General features: G+C 36.5%; 1 protein-coding gene across 4 annotated transcripts; it reads right to left on the reverse strand.

Moving 5' to 3' along the window:
• Positions 1-1,384: 1,384 nt before the first annotated feature.
• LOC129778407 (E3 ubiquitin-protein ligase RNF13) lies at positions 1,385-25,995 on the reverse strand. 4 transcript variants are annotated; one of them, XM_055785291.1, is made up of 9 exons: positions 25,461-25,995; positions 24,571-25,021; positions 13,586-14,156; positions 13,342-13,526; positions 4,121-4,212; positions 3,787-3,986; positions 3,541-3,727; positions 2,936-3,476; positions 1,385-2,860 (listed from the first exon to the last, which is right to left on the reverse strand). In XM_055785291.1, exons 3-9 carry the CDS (start codon positions 13,712-13,714, stop codon positions 2,413-2,415), a joined length of 1,782 nt encoding a protein of 593 aa, XP_055641266.1. In that variant the 5' UTR covers positions 13,715-14,156; positions 24,571-25,021; positions 25,461-25,995; the 3' UTR covers positions 1,385-2,412. The 4 variants fall into 4 exon arrangements, with proteins under 4 accessions (XP_055641266.1, XP_055641265.1, XP_055641267.1 ...); XM_055785290.1 differs by lacking the exon at positions 24,571-25,021; XM_055785292.1 differs by lacking the exons at positions 24,571-25,021; positions 25,461-25,995 and adding an exon at positions 24,359-24,437.
• Positions 25,996-27,535: the final 1,540 nt, after the last annotated feature.

Raw genomic sequence — 27,535 nt, forward strand, 5'->3', positions numbered from 1 at the left:
CCTTCCGGTCGATGGTTAGGTTCTCGAAGTATCGTTTTAGTACTCTGCTGACCGTGGATTGGACGATTCCCAGCATCTTACCGATGTCCCGATGTGACAACTCCGGATTCTCGAAATGAGTGCGCAGGATTAATTCACGACGCTCTTTTTCGTTCGACGACATTTTTCCAAATTTACGAAAAATTGACAGTGAAGCATGGCCAACGTGATCTATACACTCTTATCTGATTATAAGCGAAAGCTGAAGATATAATTCCTAAAAATTTAATTTCTACAGTGTTTTTTCCGTGATGCAATTTGATGTGACACAACCTTTATTTACATTTCCGATAATAGTCAAAACATCTTCGTCGGTAGTTTCAATTGTTATCGGATAAAATCAAATATGTTTGGAAGAAATTTAGTGAAATGTCTGGAAAAGATGCTCTGAATATGTTGCGAGTCTATGATAGTACTTTTTCCTGAATACTCGGGGATATGATAAGAACAGCAGGTTCGTGTTTTCCAATTGATTGAAATTGCAAAAGCAATTTGTAATGTTGGAAATTTTAGCAACATGATTTACCGATATCACGAACGAACGAACGTGATGAATTATAGAGGTTTTAAACTTTTCAGTTTATTCGTCTCTAAAGATATCACGATCAATCGCTTAAAGATGTTGATGTAATTTACACCAACGATATGAGTATGGATGTCGGATTCGAGGAGTTATGATGCTAAGAACCAATATTATTTAAATTTTACTACTGATCTGATTGTTTCGTTATCTACTTGAAGATTCAAATGCAGAAATTTAGGTAATTATAACATTAAAAAACACAATTGCTTTTCTTCGTTCATCGCAGTGCAGTGTACAGAAAATAGTAATTATATGAGCAGCATTTGAACGGTTTCTTATATTCATCTATTAGGAAACACTAAGTAATAAGACACTATCGTGACAGACATGTTTGGACTCTACAAAAAATATGATTCAGATGTAGATTTAGTACATAATACATACTACTGACGATTGTTGATTTTCGAACGATATATGAAAGCTGTATGGAACTACGTCTGTTATGCGGACACTGATTTTTCGGAAACGTTTTTTTTCAAAATTGCTCAAATGTTTTCGAACAAAAAATGTTCGTTTGCGTATAGAGCAAACGTATTACATTGTGTAGAATGCGAAACAGCGAAAAAGTCGATTTTGTTCATTTTGTCGTTCACGTCTCCTATACAAACATGGGCAGTGTAAAGTGATGCTTCGCATACTGAGTGCATTAAAAGAACATTTTTCAACAAATTGTTGTCAATAAACGGTTGAGAAATGGAAATTGCATCTTGCATGTGCCATACTGTTGTTTCTCAGAAAGTATAACAAATAAAAGAAACACTATTTGTTTTTCAGTCAATTTAATTTTATATTTCCACCTGCAACTGCCTAGGGTAATGTTTCTATAGAAGATCACTACTTGAATCCGGAACTTGAAAACATTGGTAACGCCATTTGCAAATCCGGCAGTTATTTGTTTCCACGTTCTATCCGCGTATCTTTTTTATTTTATTCTCTGACTGTTGACTATGGTTGTTGCGGCCAGGAATTCACTTTTCTTACAAACTATTTCACGTTTAACTCTAGACAATATACACTACACTTTATGTATGTTTTTTTTTGTTTGTCTCTATTTGATATTTTCTGACGAGCAAAAACAAAGTAAAACAAAAGATAATATGAAATAAACCAACCATAAATGGATATAATGCTGTAGCGTTTATAGATGGTATGTATAAATCATATTGAGAAAAAAATAAAACCAAAACACGATTATGTACGCTTTATGCATACAATTGTTGGTGTTGGTTTAAATACTAATATAGGTCTTTCTGCTCAAAAGTAATTTACTTCTATCATATTATCTTTTAGCATTTACTTTCTAGTGTGTGAATTGAAGTGAAACAATTGATGAGAACAGTAGCTAAAATTAATGTTTCTCTATACTTTCCGATTATTTTGATTTATACAGAATTTCGAATTTTATTCTGCGACAACTAAGGTTACACCTGAATTAGTATGTTAAAACAATTATTCATAGTAGTAATGATAGTATATATAAAATATCAGCGACTTTTAAAAAATTCAATCACATTTCAGACATTCCACATTCCAATTAATGAGGATGCATATTATTTTATCAACAATTTTTTTATATAAATTTCTTGCTGATGGATGGCTTATAAATAGAGCTAGTAACAAAACAAATGTTTCCAATTCATGAAGATGGTGTTACTTTTTTCCAACTCTCTGCGAATACCTTTCCGGTACAGTTAGGTATGCATTCCTTGACTGTTCTCAGTTTATTATCAAGTATCTCCTCTAAAAATGACGAACGTGAATGCGAACCCTTTCCAATCTATAAATATTATTTACACGGGATAGTTATTTCCCGATTCATTTCCGCTTCGGCTCGCTCCTCTTCGGTTCGAGCCCCGAGTCGGTTGATTTGGATTAAAATTAACATTTGGTAGTGCTGCCACCCCCAAACGAGCGACCTCGTTGGAACCGCTGCCGTTCGTACCGCTCGTTGACGGCAGATCCGATGACGGCGCCGGGCGTTTTTGGGACCTCTTTACGTTATTATCTCGGCGATTTGCACCCACTATCTCATCGTCGGTCGTGTCATCACCGTGGAACGAACCGCTGAGATTACTGTTGAGAATATTGTTGCTAGCTGCGGTGGCACTGATAGCCATGCGACTGCTGCTGCTACTGGAATCACTGCTACTGCCGTTCGGTCCTTCCGTTGCTGGTTCCACATCGTCGTCCGAAAGTAGCTGCTGTTCTCGCTGTCTACCGCCAAGGGAGCGTAGTTGTCTATAAATGAATGGAAAAAGGTTAAATGAATACACCATCGATAGAAAACTCTAAGGTAAAACGGAAAATATATACCTCATGAATTGGTTCCAGGTGCCAGTTGGGCGGGTTTCCTCTCCAATTGGACTGAACGACGATTCACCACCTCCCTCGTTGGTACTGCTTTCGTTACTGCTGTTTCGTTGAGCAGTAGTTGCTGGCAGTGTCCCGTCCCGGCGGAGAGCATCGATTAAATGGGATCTCGTTAACAACATTCTAATCTTAAAGTTGGTCATGGATTGAACATTGTTGTCGTCGAGCAATTCGTCATCATTATCATCATCAGTACCATTTACATTTACCACGTGGTCATCGTTTGCAGATTGTGAAGCATGGGTTGCAGCGTTTCCATTATTCTGCGATGTGGCTGCAACTGAAGGCGCAACGGAGACTGAAGTGATTTCAGCTGGATTCAGTAGTGGTGTATTTTCATCGGCATCCGAAGAAGACAAGCTATCAGTAGATGATCGCGGTATTCTAGGTCTGCGTTCACCCCGAGCAACCACCGTACGCTTGCAGATAGGGCACACACGACGATTTTTCGTCAACCATGGATCGATACATTTCATGTGGTAGGCTACAGTGAGAGCATAATATATCACCAATCACAACAAGCAAAAGCTTGCACATTCAATAGTTACCGTGATGACAGGGAAGTACTCGTAGCCGTTCATTTTCAATATAATCGTCCAGACAGATGGCACACGTGTCATACTGCATCCCTTTGGCGAACTTCACGATTGGAATCTTTTTCAGGATTTTGTTTGGCAATCGATGCCTTAGCGAACGACGATGCTCGCGTATGCATCGTATTATCAAGAAGCAAATCTGCAAAATACCAGAATAAAATGTGAAGAAATATTCCCATGAGAATTGCGTTCTCTTACCATTATGATGAACGACAATCCCACAACAATAGCAAACGGAATTATTAGGTTATTATTGATGTTGAACGGAACGTCATCCGTTATTATCAGAGCGTAATTCAGAGGATATATGTAGTTTTCGATAATAAGCACACCATTGTCCTGGCCGATGAACACCGATGGAATTACAATGTCCTCCGCGTGGTTGGCTGACATTCGTTCTACGGATAGGTTGTTGCAGGGAAAAATACCTTCAGTCTTAGAGTTCGTGTTCATCCAATACAGTCAGGTAAGATGACGGAAACTTATGATGGTAGCTCATAACTTTAAAAAATCCTCCCATTGTGTTACTTACCCAAATCATTGCTTCCGACATTGTGGACAATCACTGCCGCAAATCCAGCTCTCTGTGCATTGCGAACTTTCTCCTCGAATGAGCAATTGTACCTGAAATTATAAGGGTAGGTATATTAGTTGAATGATGGTTACATGAAATTCATCGCGAAGCGATAATCGATTTTCAATTCTCAATTCTCATTGTTTTATTACTAAGAAGTGCAAAAACCTCTACATGGGCTGAGGTGGCTCCAGAGTGTATCAGTTATTCCCGTTGAAAACAAGGAAAGACGAAAATGGAGCATCATTTGGAACAACGAAACTAGCTAGTGCATGTCAGAAAGGCTGCCTCAGATCATTTTTGCGCTGGAGTATTCCGTCGTTTGAAAGATCGTGTTTGTCGAGGTTGTCCCGATATCAAAAGACGATTGGGTTTTTCCTTGTAGCATTTGCTCGCCTTCAGCGAAGTTTTGGTCAATAGACAAGAAAAAAACAATTTTTGGAGAAAACTAAAAAAAATTGTCGGGACGAAGTTTACCGGACCTACTAGCGAAAATATAAAAATATACGCTTTATAGCATAACATTCCGGAAATGATTATAGCAAGCTTACGATTATGGTGAAGAGTGCTTTAAGCTAAACATTTTATTAAATCAGGGGTTTTCAAATGGTGCTCCGCGAACTTATACACTGCGTTTCACAACCAGGGCCCGAAATCATCGACGGTGAAAAATGAAGACCGACTCTACTCCCAGTAGCTCCGCTTCCGTGTTCCATAACTATAGAACCAGATGTAAAAACAGTCGCTCCTTTACAAAATTAACGCCAATTTAACATGAATTGCGATAAGTTTCTAATTCGCAGGTCATCTTTAGTTCTCAATCAGTTCAAATAGTCCATTCGGGGTGGTTTCGACCAAGCTGCGCCATGTTGTAGTGTGTATATCGTTCTACGCAGAGGATACTGCTCGTTTAAGCTCTTCAAATCACTCATACTGCTTGTAGTCTGCATCTACTATTCGTCCGATCACTCCTCATAAGTTCCTGACAGGGTTTTGATTTGGTAAACAAGCTGACCAGTCCAGAATCTGAAGCCCCTTTTCATTAAACCATGTCATAACCTTCCAGAATTTATGAATTGATGCCAAATTACCCAATTATCACATTGTTTTTGATGCAAAAACAGCAGTGAATGATTCTGAAGTACTTCGTTGCACTTCTAACTGTTCATTCGTGTTGATAGTGAGCTATCTAAAACAGGCCTTTTTGAGAAAATTCTCATCATCTCAAATCTGAATGGTAATTGTATGGTTTAATGAATGGGGACTTCTGGGGATTCTGAACTAGTCAGCTTGCTTACCAAATCAAAACCATGTCAGAAACTTATGAGGAGTGATCGGACGAATAGTAGATGCAGATTACAAGCAGTATGAGTGATTTGAAGAGCTTAAACGAGCAGTATCCTCTGCGTAGAACGAAATACACACTACAACATGGCGCAGCTTGGTCGAAACCACCCCGAATGGACTATTTGAACTGATTGAGAACTAAAGATGACCTGCGAATTAGAAACTTATCGCAATTCATGTTAAATTGGCGTTAATTTTGTAAAGGAGTGAGAGTTTTTCCATCTGGTTCTTTAGTTATGAAATACTGGAATTTTAGTTTTTTTAATGTTTCGCGCCTGAACACAACAATAAAGTTGAAATGAACAGTCTTATAATTGAAGATAGTCATTGTACACTACACCATATACTTCATTCCAACCGATCTCTGGAAACTCAGAAAAAATGAGTGGTTCTATAGTAGTGAAACGCAGTGTAACAAATGCTCCCACCTGAGAACCCACCCTGAGAAAAACATTCTTTAATTAAATTTCTTGTTTACTCCGGGACAAATGTCGTGCAACTACGTCGCGCAACCGAAATAGAGTTGTTCCCAATTGGGTAATGTCAATGCAAATAGGATTTGTTTTATTGATTAAAAAATGCAGGTGCTTCGTCAAATTATTTTGCTATGAAAAGTGCTCGGCCATAAAAAAAACCTGAAACCCCCTGTATTCAATAATTTAAAATTTGATAAGTCACACCGATTTCGGTTTGTGTTGATATCGTTTAGAATTTAGTTGTTCAAATAAATTGGATATAAAATTAAATAAATTAGAGTACATACACCATACACATACACCAAATACACCTGTTGTTGGGCGAAAACGCCATAAAGTCGTGGATTGCGCAATAGACATTTAAGGGGGTATTCTAGTGTAGACACGAAATTCGGACGATTTTTCGAGCTCCGTAAAAATAAAACAAAGTATATTTTTACGATCCGTTATATCATTCTCTGTTCATCTATCTTTTAACAAGAAAACAAAAATTGAACAGGGAAAAAATATTCATAACCAGAATAGTTAAGAGCTGATGAAGTGAGAGGATTCTGCCTTTCTGGTTACCTGGGTATCGCTACCAGACTGTAGATTTACATATTAGATATATAATATACTAGCTGACCCGGCAAACTTCGTCCTGCCAAAAATTTGTTTTTTGTTATCAATACCTTCAAACATTCACGTTTTCTTACTATGAGCAAGTTCATGGGTCCAATCGCAGAACTGTTCATTGATTGATCTTCTATTCGTCTCCGTTGAATTTACTTTTTACTCTAAAATTCCTAGTATTTCTAACAAAATTCATCATTATAATATCAGTATATTTTCAGACACAATTCTCGTTAAAGGGTTTCCAACCACTTGTAAATAACATGTTTCTCCGTTACATGGAATAAATGTTTTATACAGAAAATATGATAGAATAAAGACAGCCCTAAATCGGACAATTCCTTCCTCTAGTGCTGCTCTTATCAGTACATCTGGCGATTCTTTTTTTTTTTTGGTAAAGCTAGGAGAAGATATAGTAGTGCGTTTCATCACATTAAAATCCATTTCCACTTTCGAACAAAGATCAATTTCGCTAGCGCAAACATCAAATGGACTAATATCACTTGTCACTATGTAATTGTAGAACATATGCGAATTTAATTTTCCGAAATTTCCCCTTTTCCTTCAAAGTTTTCGTTCTTTAAATTCTAAAATTTGAATGAAAATATTCACATCATGTTATTTTATTACTTGAAACACGTGTTTCTGAATTTCATTCAACCAAATGGCTAAACAATTCCAACATTGTTGCTGAATTTTTTCATCATAATATAGAGTTGTCTTCATAAACAATTTTCGTCTGAGACTTTTTCACCACCTGCAAACAAAAATGTTTTTCATTTAAATAGAATACTAGTTTGATGTGGAAAAGCTATTTTTCATTCATATTTTTAATTTTGAAAACGTGTTCGAAAACGATTGAAAATCAGCTATTCTCTCACGCTCCCCTAAACTGGTAAACAGAGCTCAAGGCCGCCAGCGCGGATATGTCAATGTGTTGTTTTTAAAAACATTCAACTGATCCGTGGACACAACAAGAACAAGATTTTCAAACGAATTTTATTTTGTTTTTGTTTACATGAAAAGATGTGACGCGAATGCTAGATTGTGACTGCAAATCAACAGACTGCGTCGGGCGAATGTTTTAGTACTAAATGCAAGTAATGGCTGCTGATGAGAAGCAACGCACAACGCGGCATTCTGTTTCCACCTTAAGCGAACGTTCAACGTTCCAACTGACCCTTTACAATTTCCTTTTGCTCGAGATTTCCCAGTACTTGTCATCGTCAGTACCAAAACTCGTCATCCTCGTATAATATTCACAATGCCAAATTTGGTTTCATTTGATTGATTAGTTAGAGCCATGTAGAAATTTGTGTTTCATTTGTGTGGCAGCCCCTCTTAGAAAGGGGGAGGGGTTTTGTACTGTCATAACAACCTTTCCCGGCCCCAGAAAACCCTACATACAAATTTTCGCGTCGATCGGTTAAGTAACTTCCGAGTCCATAAGAATCAGAATGATGATGATGATCCCGCCTCCTTCTCCTACAGAGCTTTGAGCAAGACACCCTTTGGCCCTTGCCAAGTGGTCCACCAGAGTATAGGTCCAACCGCCAACCTTGTTTTGGATTGACTATGAATATCCTCATTCAGAGAAATCGAGAAAATTTCCTTTACGAAAAATTTCTTGATCTCCCGAACGCGATCAATAGTCTCATCAATTACAATAGAGACGTTTTCATTAGAACGATTTCGCGAGATTACCATGAATTTAGTTTTATTTATATTCAAATTCAATTGCTTATACTTCAACTATCTACTTGAAGATCGCAAATCTCCATTCAAATGTAAACGATTGATATCACAAAATCGTAAAACTCGTCGCACGTCATTAATGTACATAATAAATAAAAATTGCCCTAATACACTTCCCTGAGGTACTCCGAGATTATTCCCTACGGGACTGGAAATTGAATCATTAAAATAGTCCGTTCAGTTCTGTCATACAAATAGCTTTCAAACCATTTATATGCAGTTCTCGTAATTCCAAAGCAATGAACAAACAGCAATGATGGTATCTTTACATTCTAATTTCTTTTTCCATTTAGCTAACACCAAGTTCAATGCGGTTTCACAGGAATAACCTTCCCGATGTCTCGATTGTTCTGGTACTAAAAAAGCGTTGAGATTTAAATATTTTGCACAGCTGGCCCTTAACAACTAATTCTAATGTGTGCAACATGTTGATGGGACGAAACTCTTTGAGTTTAATCGTTCAAACAACCTTTTGAATAGGAACTATCAAAGATTCAGACACAAAGGCACATGCCCAGTTAATAAAGATTTATCAATAAGTTCCAGCAAGATCGATGACATAAAAGCTGTCTTGAATAACTCTAGCATTAGCATTATCCGCTCCAACCGTTTTTCCTAAAGAAAAGCAAATAATTCTAAGTTCATTTAACACGTTGAGTGCCACGGTTTTATAGCGATTGGATGGGCATTTTTAAACGTATTAGGATCATCGTTTCTTATCGTAGTGACTGACTGACGTGGCAATTAACGTGTTAATGTAATTGGGTGAAAACCTTCAAATCTACAATTACTATTAGCCGGTTTTATTTCACTAGTTTCATCGACCAATTCAATGGATTGATTGATCGATGAAATACTATTGACGAAATAATCGTTAAACTTAGATACTATAGTCTGTTCAGACTGTTCAAGTGTGCCATTGAAGGTTATGGAAAGCGGTTTGCTATTCCTAGGTTTCAATAAAGATTTCAATATTTTCCATAACTCTTTGCTGTTGTTTTGATGCTGATCAATCTTCCTCTGAATATATCCACATACAAGTTTTCTTAATCGATTTTGAATATCTATTGTGCACGATCGTGTACATATTTCAATGATTCCCATCATTTCTTCTACGTAATTTATTGTACCGTTTGTCTCTCATGTTTAAGGATCAGTTTAAGTTTTTCGAAAACCGAAAACTCGCCCAAGGTGGGAGCAAAGGAAATCAGGGTTTTCGAAAAAAAAATTCCGAATGCCAAATGTCTTCAGATTGCATTAATCGCCGAGATCTACTGTCATCTTGAAAAAAAAAATGTTCTGGAACTAAGTTTTTTGGAAAACGAGGCAAAACGTATGGTTTTGGGTGCCAATTAGAAATAGTTATCTAGATTTTTCATTCGAAACACGTTGCGAAATGATGATTTGAACGATGATATAACCTATGCAAAATATCATCTCATTCGGACTTCATTTAGTAGTGTTAAAATTTAAAATAAAAAAATAACACCGAAAAATCACCCAAAATCGGGGTTTTCAAACATTTTTTCATGCCAAATGTCTTATAATTGCACGAAACGTCAAGTTTTACAGTTTATCTTGAAATTTTTTTTTTGTAAAAAATAGAAAATGTTTTTTGGCGCTCGGTCATTTTTTCGTCTGAAAAGTCGATTTTTGATAAAAAGTAAAAGGATCTGAGCCTAGAGCCACGGACGGAAGTTTGACATAGGACTGTGATTGTTCAGAACATTAGTAATTGATTATTTTGAATGTAATTCTTTTCATTGTTCAGAAATCTGTTAGTTTAACTCTTTTGAAACTCTAAATAGTAGCCCTGAAAAGGGCCGTTTGTAGGTTATGTACTCATAACCTTCAAACGGTTTGACTTACAAAGAAAGTAAACACAAAAAAAAATATATCGTCATTGATTACATTGGATATGAAATTTATGGGGAAGAAACGAAAAAACAAGTTGAAAATACTCACGATTTCGTGATATTTTAAGGTAAAATATACATGAAATCATGAAGTTGCTTTATTTTTAATGGATAGCTATGGTATTGTGATTCCGTTTCATTATCTCATTCTTATTATTAAGCATCGATAGCAGTAGTTTTTTCGGTGAAATAATGTTCGTTTGCAGAATATCACAATCAAGTCGTATTAGTTCTACTGTTAAATCTATCATAGAAGGATTTGAGTCATTGAGAATTATGAATATGAGTCATGAAGAATATTGATATTTCATTACGTTTCTATTTTGGTATTGTGATGTAATGCCGATCTCAATAAGTCTTCACATGATAATCGCTGCTTCCTCCTAATTAATGAACGATCACTGTATGGGTGACACTTTCCTCGTTGCTCTGATGAAGTCTTGCATGAAGTTTGAGTGATGCATGAAATCTTGCATCTAATTTTTTTTTTTTTATCTGTATTATAGTGACTTTCAACTCATTTGGCTGGTTCGTCACTTTTTGCTTCCATTTTTGGAAGAATGTCGGGATTGAGAATTGAACTCGTGACCTTTAGCGTGAAAGGCATGGATGTTACCACTACGCCAGATCGCCTCCACTTGCGTCTAATTGCTTCAACATCTTACTAATTTGTTAGATAGAACGAAGTATTTCACGCTATTTTGTGTAACATACAACATTCATGGGAACGAAGTTGGAAGAATGATTGCATAATACATGATTAATCTTCGCATCCGCTCGCAAAACATACCTTTTTTATTTGTTAAATTGCTCTCACTTGTTTTATTTTTTCCACTTTTTATGTCTCAGGCGAAAAAAATGCTGGACAAATTTGCCGCCTAATGGTATATATTATAACATATATCGCAAGAACGATTCTGCGTAATATGCATTTGAAAACTCTTAATAAACGTTTCATTTTTCGTAGAGTTACCCTCCTATATAGAAATCAAAGACGGATTTTGTTGGATAACTGTAAATCTCTGGGTGATCATGAAAAAACATGTTTTTTCTGCTTTAACTTTTATATTTAAAATTCTACATCAAAACTGTCTTCGTACGACTTTTAGAGCTTATCGATACCAACATTCTGCGATGCAGAACTTGTCTATATTTGGTTTTTTATCCAAAAATGATAATGATTTTATTTTAATTTACTCAAACACAAAAAATAACATAGTTTTGAAAATCACACATTATGTGAGTGAAATTTGCTCTTTCAAATGCCGCGAATGAACTTTGTTTATGTTTCCCCAGAAAGAATGACAAACAAATGAAAAGAGCATGTTTTTCGGGATGAAATATCAATAACTTTGAGTAAAGTTGGGATATTGACAAGTTCTGCATCGAAATTTTTTTATATTAGTAAGTTCTAAAAGTCTTTCGAAGACAGTTTGCATGTCAAATTTGAAACATAAAAGTTAGAGCAAAAAAACAATTTTTTTTTCATGGTGACCCTAACGTAACTAAAAAAAGGCGCTATATCGGTTATTTCAAAAGATAGAGAAAAACATTGTTTTACAAAGATGTCTCAAATAATTGGAGCTACAATATTGTCGAACTATGTTTACCTCTATCTATAAAGATAAGAAAGTTAGATTTTTTATTTCATTGCCAATTTTGGTCACCCTATTTTTGACAACATAAAAGCGAGCGCTCTATCATGAGTAACAACTTTGTCTAGAGAATAACTGACGAGCTATTAATGCTAATTCCCACTTAAATGCATGTCCTGGACCATTGTGCAATGGTGAATGTATTATATGTGCGAATGCATATTCGTACGGTGATTAAATTTTCAACCCGATTTCGATCAGTCTCAGAATATCATCATTAGTATGGTATTCTTTGTTCATTGCAACTGTCTTCAGCTGCCTTTTGCGGTTATCTACGAGTTTTTTTATGTATTCGCTAGGAATTTTCATTCATTAATTCATGAAGTGGTTTCTTAAATCGTCATTTTAAGAAATATGATGGTTTGTCCCACAGTTTTTTACCGGGATTTATGTTGTGAGATTGTGGAGAAGTATCAATAACTTTTGAGCAATTGTAATGTAACCATGTGCGAACTTTATGAGCCTTGCGCTTTGGACCATTGTCTTGGTCAAATTTGAGTCCTCGATTTCATCTCATTTTATTGACGCTTTGTTTCATTTTTCCTTCATGATATTCGAGTAAACATACTGATCCATTATACCATTTTTTAAAAATAACGATGCATGTATGTATTTGTGGCAAACCTTACTGGTCACCCCATCATTACCACATGAGATAAATCTTTATTCACGCAAACACACCCACCTATCCAAAAAACCAACATTATGATCTCACGATCAATAGATTTCCACACAACTGTGAATCACACAATCTGTAAATATAATTTAGTGTACAATAGATTTTTGGACAGAGTACACGCTTTTTATTACTTGAAAAGTCCCCCAAACATTTAGCAGGGCAAGCAGGAAAAAAAACTCTCCGTTTTGACGTTACATGTTATCATATCATGAAGATGCAACACATCCATAGGTTCATAGTTTCTAGTTCCGATTAGGAAAATATTATCTACATCAGTGACATAATTAGCGTCAATAGATGATACATGAACATTTTCCTCGTAACTAAATATTCGAATAGAACAACGACCCCAAGCACAATGAGATGTTACCGAGAGGTCCATTTTGAACCCCATTTAAAATTTTCAGACTGTTAGAATCCTTTTTTTTATCGTGAGATGAAAACTGGCTACTCACTGGTTACTCATTATCTTTTGGTTTGGTTTTCAAACTATGGTCAACACGAGAAAACTTTACCGATTTACCTACAATCTATTGCACATACACGATATCTACGATTCGTTATCAGCATTATTAGCCATGCAGTTTTGCAGTATTTGTATTCGCTTCCAGATAGACGACCTGACTGTTGCATCATATTTTCTAATTTACACACGTTCATGATGTTATTGCAGCGCCCGGTAATGTATTCTAAGAAAATCGATCTTCAGTCATCACAACAAAAAACCACCACTACTCACCTCGCAATCACGGCAGCAAAACGCGTCGATCCACCGATGGGCGCTATCGATGTCACGTTGTCTGGCGGACCATCCATAGCGGAGCACCCATCTGGGGGTGATGCTTGTACCGCCCGAACTTTGAGACCACTCTCGGGAATATCTCCCCCGAAAACGGCTGGAAAATCTCGGAATTCCTCTAAAAGCTGCAACGAAGATATACATATGTTTTGACTCAATCGTAATCAAAGTGAAGCCAACCAACCTGCAGGTTTTTGTAGACGAGAATATCCGCCTTGGCACTTTTCAGCAGGAAGACCGAGAACAGGATGACTAGACGGTAGTTTGCAAGATAGTGTCTAGCCGGTAAACCGGCCATGATCGTTAGTGTCATTATGCTAGGAATCACAGAGGATGTTCCTCGCTATGAACGAATAGTAACAACACTTGTTCGTTTCGTCACTTTCAGTCCCAGGAAAGTTTAACTGTCCATTCAATTCGTTTTTCCATTATTTCTCCGTATACACAACATACACATCACATTGGCAGAGTTAAATCACTTTCGAATATAAATCGGTTTTTCCTCTCTAATTCTTTATTTTGCAATTCACTCCATTGTTCATTGCTTATCATCGACCTGTGCAATATGAAGCTTAATAGTTATCAGCAGAATCAGCAAAGCCATCGATTTGGGTGTCGAGTGATAATTATTGGTGTTCAACCGGTCCGTCCTGATACGGGTACCGTGCGGGTGGTTCAATTGGCGGAGCTGACAAGCTAGCATAATCCATACCAACCGTGCCCTACGGTTGCTGTCTGTGCTCTGATGATCAGATCTGGAAAGATAAGTGACATGTGTGAGCACAGATAGTATTATTTATTATTGCTTCTAAGTTACATATAAACAAGAACATGAATACGTTTGTAATTGAAAAGCTTTGTACTGAATCGAGGTGCACTAATTTGTTTTGTAAATATTTGTTTGTTTGTTAGTGGCCAGTCAAATATTTCGTCATTCTTTTTCGTTCATTCAGAACAAGGACTCTCAAACTCTTTTGGGCAAGAGACTCCTTTTCCAGAATAAAGTAATATCATTTTTATGTCTATTTATTGATGAGAAAATAATGTTAAGTTTGCTCACTTAACCGTCCACAAAATTATTGAATTGATGAGTATTTTGAATGAATAAGATAAAGATAATTTTTTAAGAAATTTGGTCATAGGCCATATTAAATATCAAGTGCAATATTGATAATCATTAATACAAATTACAACCATAATATTTCCTACTAAAATATTAGTCATTCCTTTAACAAGTTGGTTCACGTAAGACAACTTATACAGTATTTTGTCGACCCCTTGGGGCCACTTTGAGAATCCCTGGTTTAGTACAGTGGCGAAACATACTGTGGTCGGATGAGACGAAAGTAAGCCTCTTCGGATCGGACGGAAAAACTTGGGTCCATCGCCTGCACTTACATGGTTCCAGGATAATAAAGTCGACGTCACGGAGTGGCCAGCGCAGTCACCGGATCCCGGTCATCACGTTCCAGAAGCTGGTGGAATCCATGCCGAACCGGGTGCGTGGAGTGATGCGTAACAAAGGTTACACGACCAAGTACTAACCCCAGAAGCTTTTCAAGGTATGGATTTTCTTGTTTTTATTTTTTAACCATGAATTTAAAACCCGGTCTTAATTTTTGTCGCGTCATTTTAGTTGTTAAGTATGGTTAAAACGCATTTTTTAATGAACAACTATTGTTTTAACTACAGATGTTAAAAACTTCTTCGAACAATGCAAATAATTTATTATAAATGGATTGAAGCACTGGATTGGACTATTTTTTCTCAATGTTTTGTCACTTTCTTTTTTGCTTGAGCAGTGGTCTTAATGTATTGTCCGACACTGTAACTCTGGAAGACCAAAAGAGGCTACGTTTGCCAGCCGTCGACCAAAAACAGCGGCGCGTTGAGGCTTTATTGAAGCGTAATCGAGTGTACTTCTTGAGTCGTTTTGTGACAATGGGTGAAACGTGGATCCATTACCACACTCCTGGGTCCAATAAGCATTCTGTAGAGTGGCACTGAGACATATTCCGAAGACTTAGACGTTTCGTACTACAGAAAGGGAATCGAAATAATGGAAACGCGCTATACCAAGTGTATTGCCCTCGAAGAAAACTTGAGAAATATATACAGCTTTGCCCAAAAATCGATTGTTTTCATTCAAAATCCCGGGACTTTTCAATTCATGTAGTAAATAGTGACAAACTGAGAGGGAGGAGCCAGCTGAATGACAGATAGTTTGTTTTCTTCTTATTCTTTTTACGCATTCTCATCAAGAAAATTCCAATCTGACAATTTCAATCAAGCAAGTTGTTGTCATTCATTGATGGGAAAAGTGTTAAAACTTGACGTGAACCTTGGTTTGTGAGTACATTTGTGTGCTTTTATCCCCGATTTTATTTTTGACTTAGAAATGCGTCTAACAGGAATATATGGGAGAAAAATAAGAAGCAAACCGATTATTTGTTTGTCGGTGGAGATCTTGTGTGAACTTATCGGTGTTTTGGGCTCATTTGTGACTTTTTCCGATCGTTCATTCAGTTTTCGCGAATTCTTTCACTCTTTCTATTGATCTATTGCTGCAAGCTCAGTGAATCGATTTTTGAAATATGGGCGATGATTGTATATTCTCCGATGCAATCTGAATATGCAGCGTGTGTGGAATATATAAAATAAGTGCTAATCTTCCAATGAAAAGATCTAACATTGATTTTTCTCAGGTGCATTTTGGGAGAATTTTGTTAGTGTCCGATGGAAATAATACTAGGTTGACTAAAAAGGATGCTGTGTCTGCATGTTTAACAGGCAGTGATCACGATTGGGATTAAGATGAGATCCCACCAATCTCTCGTCATCTTTGCCATGATATTCCTGCCCATCACTGATGGACCATTCATATGCAAATTTAAAATTTGACATGCAGGTTTAATCAAGGCAATAGTATTACTGAAGATCCAATCGAATTGACCGACAATGAAGGTGAATCAATTAGTCTTGTCCACAAAACTAAAAGGGTCAAGACTCTTTCTCCTCTTTATGTGTGATATAATTTGTATACCATTTCCCATAGACAACATATCTGTCGCTTCCAATCAGTCTACATAAATGTTGCGCTCACTCTGTCTCCCTCACAACACCCACTTCCCGTTTGTGACATTGATGAGTGAACATTTTTTGTGCGAGTGTCGAGCAGGAATGAATTGTCTTTCTCAATGATGATGATGATGTTGAATTAAAGAGGCTTTAAACTTTTCATTTCATTCGCCTCTAAAATCTTTCTCAAGATTCATTGTAACCCTTATAAATGCTCGAAATATTTAATCTTACGTTGATCGCACTTGATCGAGAAATTACAAAAAGAATGTATTTGACCGCAGTATTTGATAAACTCTTTCTGAAAAGAACTGGATTTGATTTGCTGTAAACACTATCTTGTTTTCTCTCGTGTTGTGCGTTATATGTGGCGATGGTAGTTTTTTTCGAAGCTGCTGCTGATTTCTATGGGTTCGGAGTTTTCGGCTTGCATGTAACTAGCAGCCGGCTTGCATGTAACTTCTTGCTGGTCACCTTCTTCACAGCAGCAAGTTTGGTTTTTTTGCAGCAGTAACTGTTCCAAAATTATCTAACCGCTTTACAATTATAATTGAGTGGTTTCCCGAGCTGGCACCTGCTTATAAACAGATTTCTGTGATTTCAATCGCTTGCTTTTAAAGCAATTTTTGAGCTATTGAAACAAGTTTTTGGATCAATAAGTAACACACATATAACGCGTAGACATTTTATCTTTCGAATGAAGCGGTTATCATACCATTTCTTTCAACCGGCGAACAGGTTTTATTGCACAAAATCCTGTTTCTCCAATGTGACACTTTCGTTCTCGAAGCTTTTAAACTTATACCCCAGTATAGAAAAGACGTAGTCCGACGTCAACATTATTTTCACATAAAATGTCTTGCAAAAAAATGTCATGTTGAAATTTTCTACATATTTCAATACTTCCCCTTGGTTCAACGGGACTGGTTCGCGCTGACATAAGGGTGATTACAACAAACGCGAGCTGGCTCCTCTCTCTCAGGTGACAAACACATGGAGTTTTCCATTAAAGTGAAGGTGGACGGAAGCCACAAATGGCTGCCACAATGGCGCTCACTTCTTTAATCTCCCTCCCTTTCCCCTCGCCCGAACATCCATATTTTTGCGATACAGTATGTAGTTTTCGTTTTCGCACACTTCCCATCAAGTAATATCAACCAAACTCTAATCGATTACTCACATGATATTGAATTTATATTGAAAAACGTCGGAAAACTCGAACTAGTGCTCTGAAAGTTAAATTTTAATTTTTCAATTTTCCGCAATGGTTTTGTTTGTATTGGTGAAAACATCGTTATTTTTTTGACAATGATGCCAGACAACATCATCGAAACAGCTATAAAAACCGCTCAATAAAATGTTATACTTGAGTTATAGCGTTTAATGTCATGAAAATCAATAAATCAACAAATAACATAAAATAACATCATTTTTACGTTTAATGGGTCTATAATGCAAGTTTTGGCAACTTTAGCATTGGTTAGGAAAATTGTATTGCAGAGTTCGGAACACTGCCACGGCTTCCTCTGCTGTCAGTAATAGTAAACGGAAAAGTATTACATTCAAATGCCTCGGTCAACGAAGAGAAGGATTAAAGCTCTCCAACGTGAATATGTGAAAAAAATACGATCAACGAAGTAAAATATTAAGAAATTATCAACATCGAGTTACTGTGCGGATGAACTTGTTGAGACCAAAAGAGCCCCAATTCGCAGGTGTTACAAATTCGCTCATGTTCCACTCGCGTATGATCATAATTTTACTTCATATGCAAATACACATTCTATATTATATATATATATATATATATATATATATATATATATATATATATATATATATATATATATATATATATATATATATATATATATATATATAAATATATATATATATTACCCATTTTTACACGTGGTTTAACCTATACTACTACAATGCCTTCCTTCCACCTTCACCTTAAGGGGAGCCCTATTCTAGAAGGCTGAAAAAACGAATTTTCGTGATTTTATTTTCGAATGTTGGAATCAAAGTTGGTGTTTGGTTAAGCTATAGTCGAAGATGTACTTTTTATTTTTTGGATGCCAATATAGTGATTATTATGCGGTTGGCAGTTCAGCGCGTGGATGTTCTCTCGAACATTTTGAAGATTTTGCTTTTTTTTCACCAGGAATTGTTTATACAAATTGTAGAGCGGTTAGAGAGCCTTAATTTGATTGATAGAAACAATCAAGTTTGATATAAATTTTTGGGATGAAATTATTAATAACACATTAAAAATTAATAACTTTTAAGTTTTTCACTTCTAAAATGTTATTTAAATACACTAATTTTGATGTTCCATTACTATACATGCGTACTGCGTTATATGGAAACCGGGGCACCGACGGAAGTTATACGTAGGACTGTAATTGTTAAGAACTTTTTTTTAATGTAATTCTTTTCATTCTTCAGAAATCTGTTAGTTTAATTCTTTTGAAACTCTAAATAGTAGCCCTGAAAAGGGCCGTTTGTTATACGTGCTCATAACCGTCAAACGGTTTGTAACGGTTTGTACTCATAATCGGGAGCAATAGCTTTTTCGGTGGAATAATGTTCGTTTGCAGACTATCACAATCAAGTCGTCATGGTTCTACTGCTCAATCTATCTTAGAAGGAATTGAGTCATTGAGAATTATGAATATGAGTCATGAACAGGGTTGCCAACTATAATTTTAAAAAATCAGGCAGAATGAAAATAAAAATCAGGATAGCTCATATTGGGTTGTCCGGAAAGTTAGTCTCGATTTTTGGGAAAACAAAAACATCATCAATCACATTATTATAACATAATTTTATATACATAGTTCTATTTCACAATCTTTCACACAGCTTAAATAATCTATCCTCCCAGAACATGTTTGCTTCCTCGTCGAAAACTGCTGCGAGTCATACATGTGAGAAACAGGATGCTTGGTAGTAGCTCATAATACAGAATCCATTCCAAATTCCACCAGAAACGGAGTATATCTTCCTTCTGGCGAAGACCGGGTATATAAAAAAATTAATAAGCATGGTATAAATCCTCGCATAAGCGGAAATGCTAGTGTTTCACCTGACTTTTGATATTTCATTGTTTTCTATTTTTTCCGAAAAACCTACAGCATATCTACAGTCAATTGCAGAGAAATGAATATTCAAATTTTCACTGAATTCATCATCCATGCTTTGGAATGAATCTTTACTCAACAAATGAGGAAAGCATTTCAGCGGTGGAAGACTTGTTGAATTTGTCCTAATTTTTATGATACCTTAGTAAGGTTATAGATATATTTACCATAGTCCCATCGTTAAAGTTGATTCTACTTTGATTCAGACGAACAAATTATATATAAAATCTTTTTATATTGATTATGGATTCAAAATTTTTCTCTTGAGTAGTTTTACACTCTACATTAATAACTCTAGGGATACATCTACATACACATTATCCTCAATAAAGCAATGTTGTTCATCAAACTTAATCTCGTTGTAATTTCATAAATTCGTCAGGCAATCTGATTTTATGGAATTTTATACCACTGTTTTGGAATGTTATGAAACACTTGAGGGTAGAGATAAAAAAAGTTAAGTACAGCTTTGCGTCTGGGGAATTTAACTTAATTGAAGATACAAGATACAAGTGCGAACCGGAAATCTACCATGACAGAAAACTTTGGCATGGAAACCAGTATATTGATTACGAATAATGTAAAGAGTACAAAAATCAGGAAAAATCAGGATCATTTCAGAAAAATCAGGATAAATTGAGTGTTCGTCAGGATATCAGGAAGCGTGCTAAAAAGTCTAGAAAATCCTGAAAAATCAGGAAGGTTGGCATGGTCATGAAGATTAGTATTTCATTTCGTTTCATTTTTGTGATGCGATGTAATGCCGATCTCAATAGGTTCTCGCATGATAATCGCTGCCATCCTCCTAGTATTGATATCATTTTTCGCTGTACAGCCCGCAGCCCGGAAGACACTCGCTTATGATGTTCATCACCCCGTCATATACATAAGTCATTCCCTAACTGGACTATCTTCAACTGGATTTATCTATAACAGAGCGTACGTTAACTGGGATGCAAAGCAGTTATGTATCAATAATAGATGTTATCTTGAATTTGATGTATTGCTTTTGATGTTTGCAGTCCAGTTAGCGAGTAAAATTCGATAAGCGTATTGGTTTTTCAGCCCAATTAACGAACCTCTTTTATATGTTCAATTGTACACTTGTTTTATTATTTCCACTATTGACGTCTCAGGCAAGAAAATTGCTGGATAAATTTGCTGTCCAATGGTATATCTTATAACAAATATCGTAAAAATGATTCTGCGTAATATGCATTTGAAAACTCTTAATAAACGTTACATTTTTTGTAGAGTTACCCACCTATATAGAAATCAAAGACGTAGTTCTACGTCAAAACAAAACTAAAATTTTTCATTAGATTGGGAAAAAAGTATTCCATTATTTTTGGGTGAAATTCGAAACTATTTTCAATGTGCTTCGTATTGTCCGATTTGGGTCAAACACACCGTTTTGTTGGAAAGTTTGTTGCCATTCTAAAGGTAGCTTCATAATGTCTCTATCATAGAGGCCTTGGTCCTTATTAGCGAAAAAACATAGTAATAGATTTGTATAATCTTCTTTTGATCCCAATTTCTTATCACTCTGGAAAATTTCCATTGCAAGGAAAAGGTGATACTCGTATGGTGCCAGGTCCGAGCTATATGGTGAATGTATTAAAACATCCGGCCAACTCCTCAAATTTGAGAAATTATTTTTTTCGATTTTTTAAACCTTGGATACATTAATCCACTTATTGAAATAGTGAGAAATAGCGCAAAAATTGACCAATTTCCTGTAAAACACCCGTTTGTAAATCATAATATACTGCAAAATCGGCCAAATCCTCTCGCCGGTGAGCTTCGGAACTGGCCATCTTCATATCCTAGGGCGCACTGCAGTTCCAGGTAAAAAAAGTTCGTTGTCAGGCGACTACCCAAGTTGCACAATATTTCAGAATGGATTTCAACACAAAATTTAACATCGTGTTCGGGTCACCTATACATATAATAATTTTGCGATTGTTCAGGGCTCTAGCAAATCTAGCAAACATAATGTGTTCGATTACACTTGGGGAGAGCACGAACACCCAAAGAGTTACAATGGAATTGCTTCAGCATTATTCCATAGGCTACGGAATACAAATATTTCAGATTCGGTTTGTGTCAAAATATTACAGATTTCACCGGAATAACTGTCCTCAGATGTGTGACTGACTGATATGGAGGCCAAAATAAAAATACTACGATGATTTTCATACAACAATACTGGATGATCCGGTTCGACCCTAATCAACTGAAAAAAGGTGGAGGTCGTTTTCCCCATTCCCGGGCATTCATTTATCCAGATCGTGTGTTTGCCCCAATTGAAAAGAGATTGTGGAACATGAAGCAATACATTCCTCAAACCTCTGCACAACGACACTTAAAATTCGCCACTACAAAGATATTTTTAAATCCAAGTATAATACTGGTTCAAGGGAGGTTTTCTACAGAACGGAGGTTGGAGCGAGAAATTCTGCTGTGAAGACTAAGCGATGTATTGTGAACATACGCACTCGAGGTCCCAGGTACTGTTGGAAAACCTCTGAAACTGCAATATGTTCAAAATTTATTGAACAAACATTTTGGGCCTAACTGGGAGATTGGCGACCGTTTGATTGTTTGCAAAAACATCTCGTCATTTAGCGAATGAATCTGTAATTATAGGGCCCTATTCCAGAAAACGAGACGAGCAGACGAGCGCTCGTCTCGTTTGTTGCTCGTCTGGCTCGACGACCGTTTAGGCGCGCTCGTCGATGAATCAGACGAATCGTCTAGTTTGTTTGATGTGTTTGTTCACCTTGTTGATAGAAAGCATCGGCATTCTTCTGCTCCGCCTTTATCTTCAAAAATGGTTTCACGGCTAAACTAGTATTGCATAAGCAACTGCAATCATCAAATTCAATTTAGTAATTGCAAGATTTTTCAGATTTTCAAATGGGCCTCTTCCAAACCAATACGGGTCTATGGTACTAGGTGAGGCCGTTTCGTCACTAAGTTGGTTAGGGGAACGGTATATGAAAACAGTACGGAAGAAAGCAGAAGGGGAATTATTTGCTTGTAGCGTGAAAGAGACAGACTGATCACGAGCGAGCTTCGCCACTAGCGTATTGTGTATTGTTTACAAACAAAACACAGTAGACTTCCAAGATGGCTGAAGAGTCGTTTTAGCCAAGGCGGGTCTATGGTACTAGATGAGGCCGTTTCGTCACTAAGTTGGTTAGGGGAGCGGTATATGAAAACAGTACGGAAGAAAGCAGAAGGGGAATTATTTGCTTGAAGCGTGAAAGAGACAGACTGATCATGAGCGAGCTTGGGCACAGGCGTATTGTGCTTTGTTTACCAACAAAACACAGTAGACTCCCAAGATGGCTGAAGAGTGATTTTAGCAAGTTGGCCCACCTTAGGATATACTTCTAGGCGCCTTGGTTTTAGCCAGGGGTACGACTAAAACGTCAAATCCCTCATATTGCCAGTGTACCCAATATTGCTGCGGTTTACTGACATTTTGGTTCTATCAATTACTGTTGTTTACAACTCGGTCCGGTTATATAGTCGAATAGTGGCTAACTTCAAACTCCATGTTAAATGTGAACACCTCCATGTGAAACCGAAATATGAAAATCGCTCATGCAGTTAGAATAAAGCAGCGCATTTTTCGATTTCAATCTTCGTAAATGATATGTTGATAAATAAATGACGCCATATTGATTTTGATTTTGGGTAGCCTATATTCAATTGATGTCTAACCCCTGGTTAGACATCAATTGAATATAGGCTACCTTAGGATATACCAAGGCGCGTAGAAGTATATCCTAAGGTGGGCCAACTTGCTAAAACCACTCTTCAGCCATCTTGGAAGTCTACTGTGTTTTGTTTGTAAACAAAACACAATACGCTTGTGCCCTAGCTCGCTTGTGATCAGTCTGTCTCTTTCACGCTTTAAGGAAATAATTCCCCTTCTGCTTTCTTCCGTACTGTTTTCATATACCACTCCCCTATCCCACTTAGTGACGAAACGGCCTCACCTAGTACCATAGACCCGTCTTGGGATATACTTCTAGGCGCCTTGTTCCAAACAACACAACCAAATGTAAACATTGAACTCATATCTAGGGATGCTAGATGACTGTTTTGAATATATTAACACGGCACGAAGAGGGTCTTCACATATTGAACGAAGATGAGTAATTCAAAACTACTTTATTGGAAATACATATATATAGAGTTGAAACTTTTCTTGATAAATCGTTGATTAGGTGAACAAACATTACCCCCGATAAATCCATAATAACAAAACGTCTGAGTGATGAACCCATATGCTCGAGGAAAAATATCAATGGAACCAAAAGATATATGAAACTTTTTCCTTTTTGTGATGTTTTTTTAATATTTTGGCACTGAGAAAAGAGTATCGATTGATCAATTTTAAAACTGTTTGTTCTTTTTCTCAAAACAAAAACATGTCTTCTCATCTGACATCACTGATCATACCGAGAAAAACTGATTGATGTCTCTCCAGTCTACCAAATAAAACATTTCAATGAAACTCGTGTACTGGAATTGGTTATTTTGCTCGTCTCGACAGCGACTGAAACCGAGACGAGACGAGTCGAATTGCTCGTCTCGTTTTCTGGAATAGGGCCCATAATTTATATAGTGCGTTTCAATTGCTCATTTTCTTTCGTAAAAAGAGAAATAACAAGGAACAAGAATATCGTTCCTTTGCTCAAAGCCTGTGATATCATTACCTTTTCATTTTTACCAGCGCTGTGGCGCGTCCAAAATTCATAATCTATCATCGAACATTACCGACTACTGTTTCTACCCAGGAATCTAAAAACAAGCACATTGATGAATTTTCTTACGCTTTCGCTGAACGTTGCAATCACTCACAAACAGCGGAAACTAAGTAAAAACATTTCTAGCATTTTTCCACACACTTGTTCTTGCTGTCACTCACCCAAAATAATAAGGGAGGTTCATTGACTCCATGTACAACATACTAATGTCACCACATCTAGCACGGCATCCCACGCGATCACTGCGTAGTTTTTCACGCAATTTTGATCCATTCTCAGCGTGGCAATGCGGCCTTGAAATAGTGTAGCGCTCTCTTAACTCATGTACGGCAAACGGTACGTTAACGGCAGTATAATCCGAAGTTTCACGATTCGATGAGGGTGTATGATGGAATAGCGGAGAGCAAATAGTTGTTGTAAAACTTCCTGAATCAGCAGGAGATGATGTGTTTTTCTTTTGTTTGCCTCAACAAACAAACAACGGAGTTGCTATCGTTAGCTCAGCATGAGGTGAATGTATTTTATGTGTTGTTGCTCTGGTGATGTTTGTGTGTCGTCGCATTCACGTAAAATTTATGCAATCGTCCGGCGGCTCTCGGCGACAACAATGCACTAAAAGAGAAACAAGCTTAAAATTGCACTCTCTCAATAGAACAAAACGCAGAATGATTACGCATGGATTACGGGTGGACTAACATAAACAATAACAGATCGTGATAGTGAACTGATAATCAGTCCCGTAGAGCACGGCCAATAATCATTCGCAAAGTTGATCTTTTTTTTTCATCACTCCTTAATTTCGATATTAACAATAAAAAAGGATATTAAATAACTTTTTTCTCTTTACTCTTCTGTCTTCATATATCATTCATATAGTCGCCAGAAATTTAGCCAAAAAAAAACAAGAACTTGAGACGCCCTGTATACATTTTATTTTGATACACTCAAGGTGTCCTCGGGATAACCAGCTAACCTATGAATAAATTACGGGACTCTACACCTAGCCGGAAAAATTATGGTATCCGAACTGTCAGTAGTTTTTAATACTAACCATCACACTTATCATATGCGGATCTGCTCGATTGATAATCCAATCTGGCTTGCTGAACAATTGATTTTTCAAACACATACAATGAAAAACAAATTTACACTTTTCTTCTGAAACTGCAACAGAACTGGATGATGTACGTATAATCAGCAAATAAAGTTTCCCTCCAAATCAACCAATTCAGCATATATGCCCCATTGATTTAATTTCACTTTTTCGATTCACCATATCACTCTATCGAAGACTGTAGAAGCATTCATCGAGGTATGAGCAGCAATCGCCGCCATTGTGTTTTCAAGCACGGGAACAAAAACAAATCACTGCTGTCGTTTTGCCCGAAACTATTCCTTTTCCGAACGGACAGAACCGATTCTCTCCGGCATTCCTGTAATTGGATTTCACATTTCCCTACGGAGCGCGAATTATGCAGGTTTCCAATAAGAAGCGGAGATTTTTCACCACTTCATTGCAATTGCACAAACTACGCCACAAACGGAACCGTTCTTAGTCACTGTCGATCACGTAGTGGAATCTACGGCCAATGGATGGCAGAAAGGTGGAAGAGAGAACACTTTGTCGAGCATGTGTTTGTGCGATAAACGGGAGGAAAGTGAAAATCTGCAAAAAGTAGCAAAACAAATGACAGCTGACAGTTATTATTATGAATGCAGTGAGATCTACCGGGGTGAGACAGATGATGGAATTAGTGTGAGTTAATGTGGAGGCGATCTGGCGTAGTGGTAACATCCATGCCTCTCACGCTAAAGGTCACGAGTTCAATTCTCACTCCCGACATTCTTCCAAAAAATGGAAGTAAAAGTGACGAACCAGCCAAATGAGTTGAAAGTCACTATAATACAGATAATAAAAAAAAAAGAAAAAAAGTGTGAGTTAAGTATCAAGTCTGGTAGAATGCTATGTTGAATCGGTGATTAGTTATTCGTACGTAAAAAAACAAATATGATCACACAGATCGTATCCAACTAACATTTTCTGGTGGATCACTTGTGGTTTCGTGCTTTCCATCGTCACCATAATCGTTCCGTCAACTCTTCTCTTTGACTTATTTTTCCATGTTGATACTTTGGGAAAGGTGCTGTACAAATCAAGATATCACCGAAAATGCTGTTTCTTCAAAGGATCCATAACTGCTCTATGATCTTTTTAGTTACCTAAATGGTGAGAATAAGTATTTTGGCGTAAATAGCATGAAAATGTAACTTTATAAAACAGCTTTTTTGTTTCTTCCACGTAAACCTCATATTCAGTGCATCAGTGACGCATGAATTTAACGTTTAAAAATACAAATATTTTTCGTGCACTAACCCACCCGATAAAATGATTGGTAGGAAATCTCAGGTAGGAAAGGGACAATGACATAAGTTTTGGAAATGATAACGAGGGACAGCAAACTGTTGGAACATCTCCACTAGAGTACACTCAGAATAATCTCTATATATATATAAAAATTCGAGTCAAAAACTCGAAAAGTACGGAACCGATTGAGCTTAAAGTTAGACACAATATGCAACTCATTTCATGTTAAATATGAGTTCTATGTGATGTAAACATCTTTTTCCAATTGCTTGACAAAATCATGAACTGAAATTGTATTTCGAAATGATTTGAAATTTATCCATTTCCCTCTCCACTATATATATATATATATATATATATATATATATATATATATATATATATATATATATATATATATATATATATATATATATATATATATATTTTCTATATATATATATATATATATATATATATATATATATATATATATATATATATATATAGAAAAGTTCTGTTTGTTTGTATACGCTTCAAAAACTTGAAAAGTTCGGAACCGACTGAACTCAAACTATGATACAATGTACACAACAATCAAACACATCTAGGATTGTTGTTCCAACATGAAAAATTAAAAAAATCAACTCAACCATGCAACCACAATGTGCCACAGTAAAGCGTCGCAGGGTACAGCTAGTTATTCATAAATATAATCAATTAAAAGAGTAAAAGTATACTGTTCAACCGAAGCCAAATATTTGACATTTTCTGACAGATAA

This window comes from Toxorhynchites rutilus, chromosome 3 (assembly GCF_029784135.1).
Source record: "Toxorhynchites rutilus septentrionalis strain SRP chromosome 3, ASM2978413v1, whole genome shotgun sequence".
NCBI classification, from domain to species: domain Eukaryota; kingdom Metazoa; phylum Arthropoda; class Insecta; order Diptera; family Culicidae; genus Toxorhynchites; species Toxorhynchites rutilus.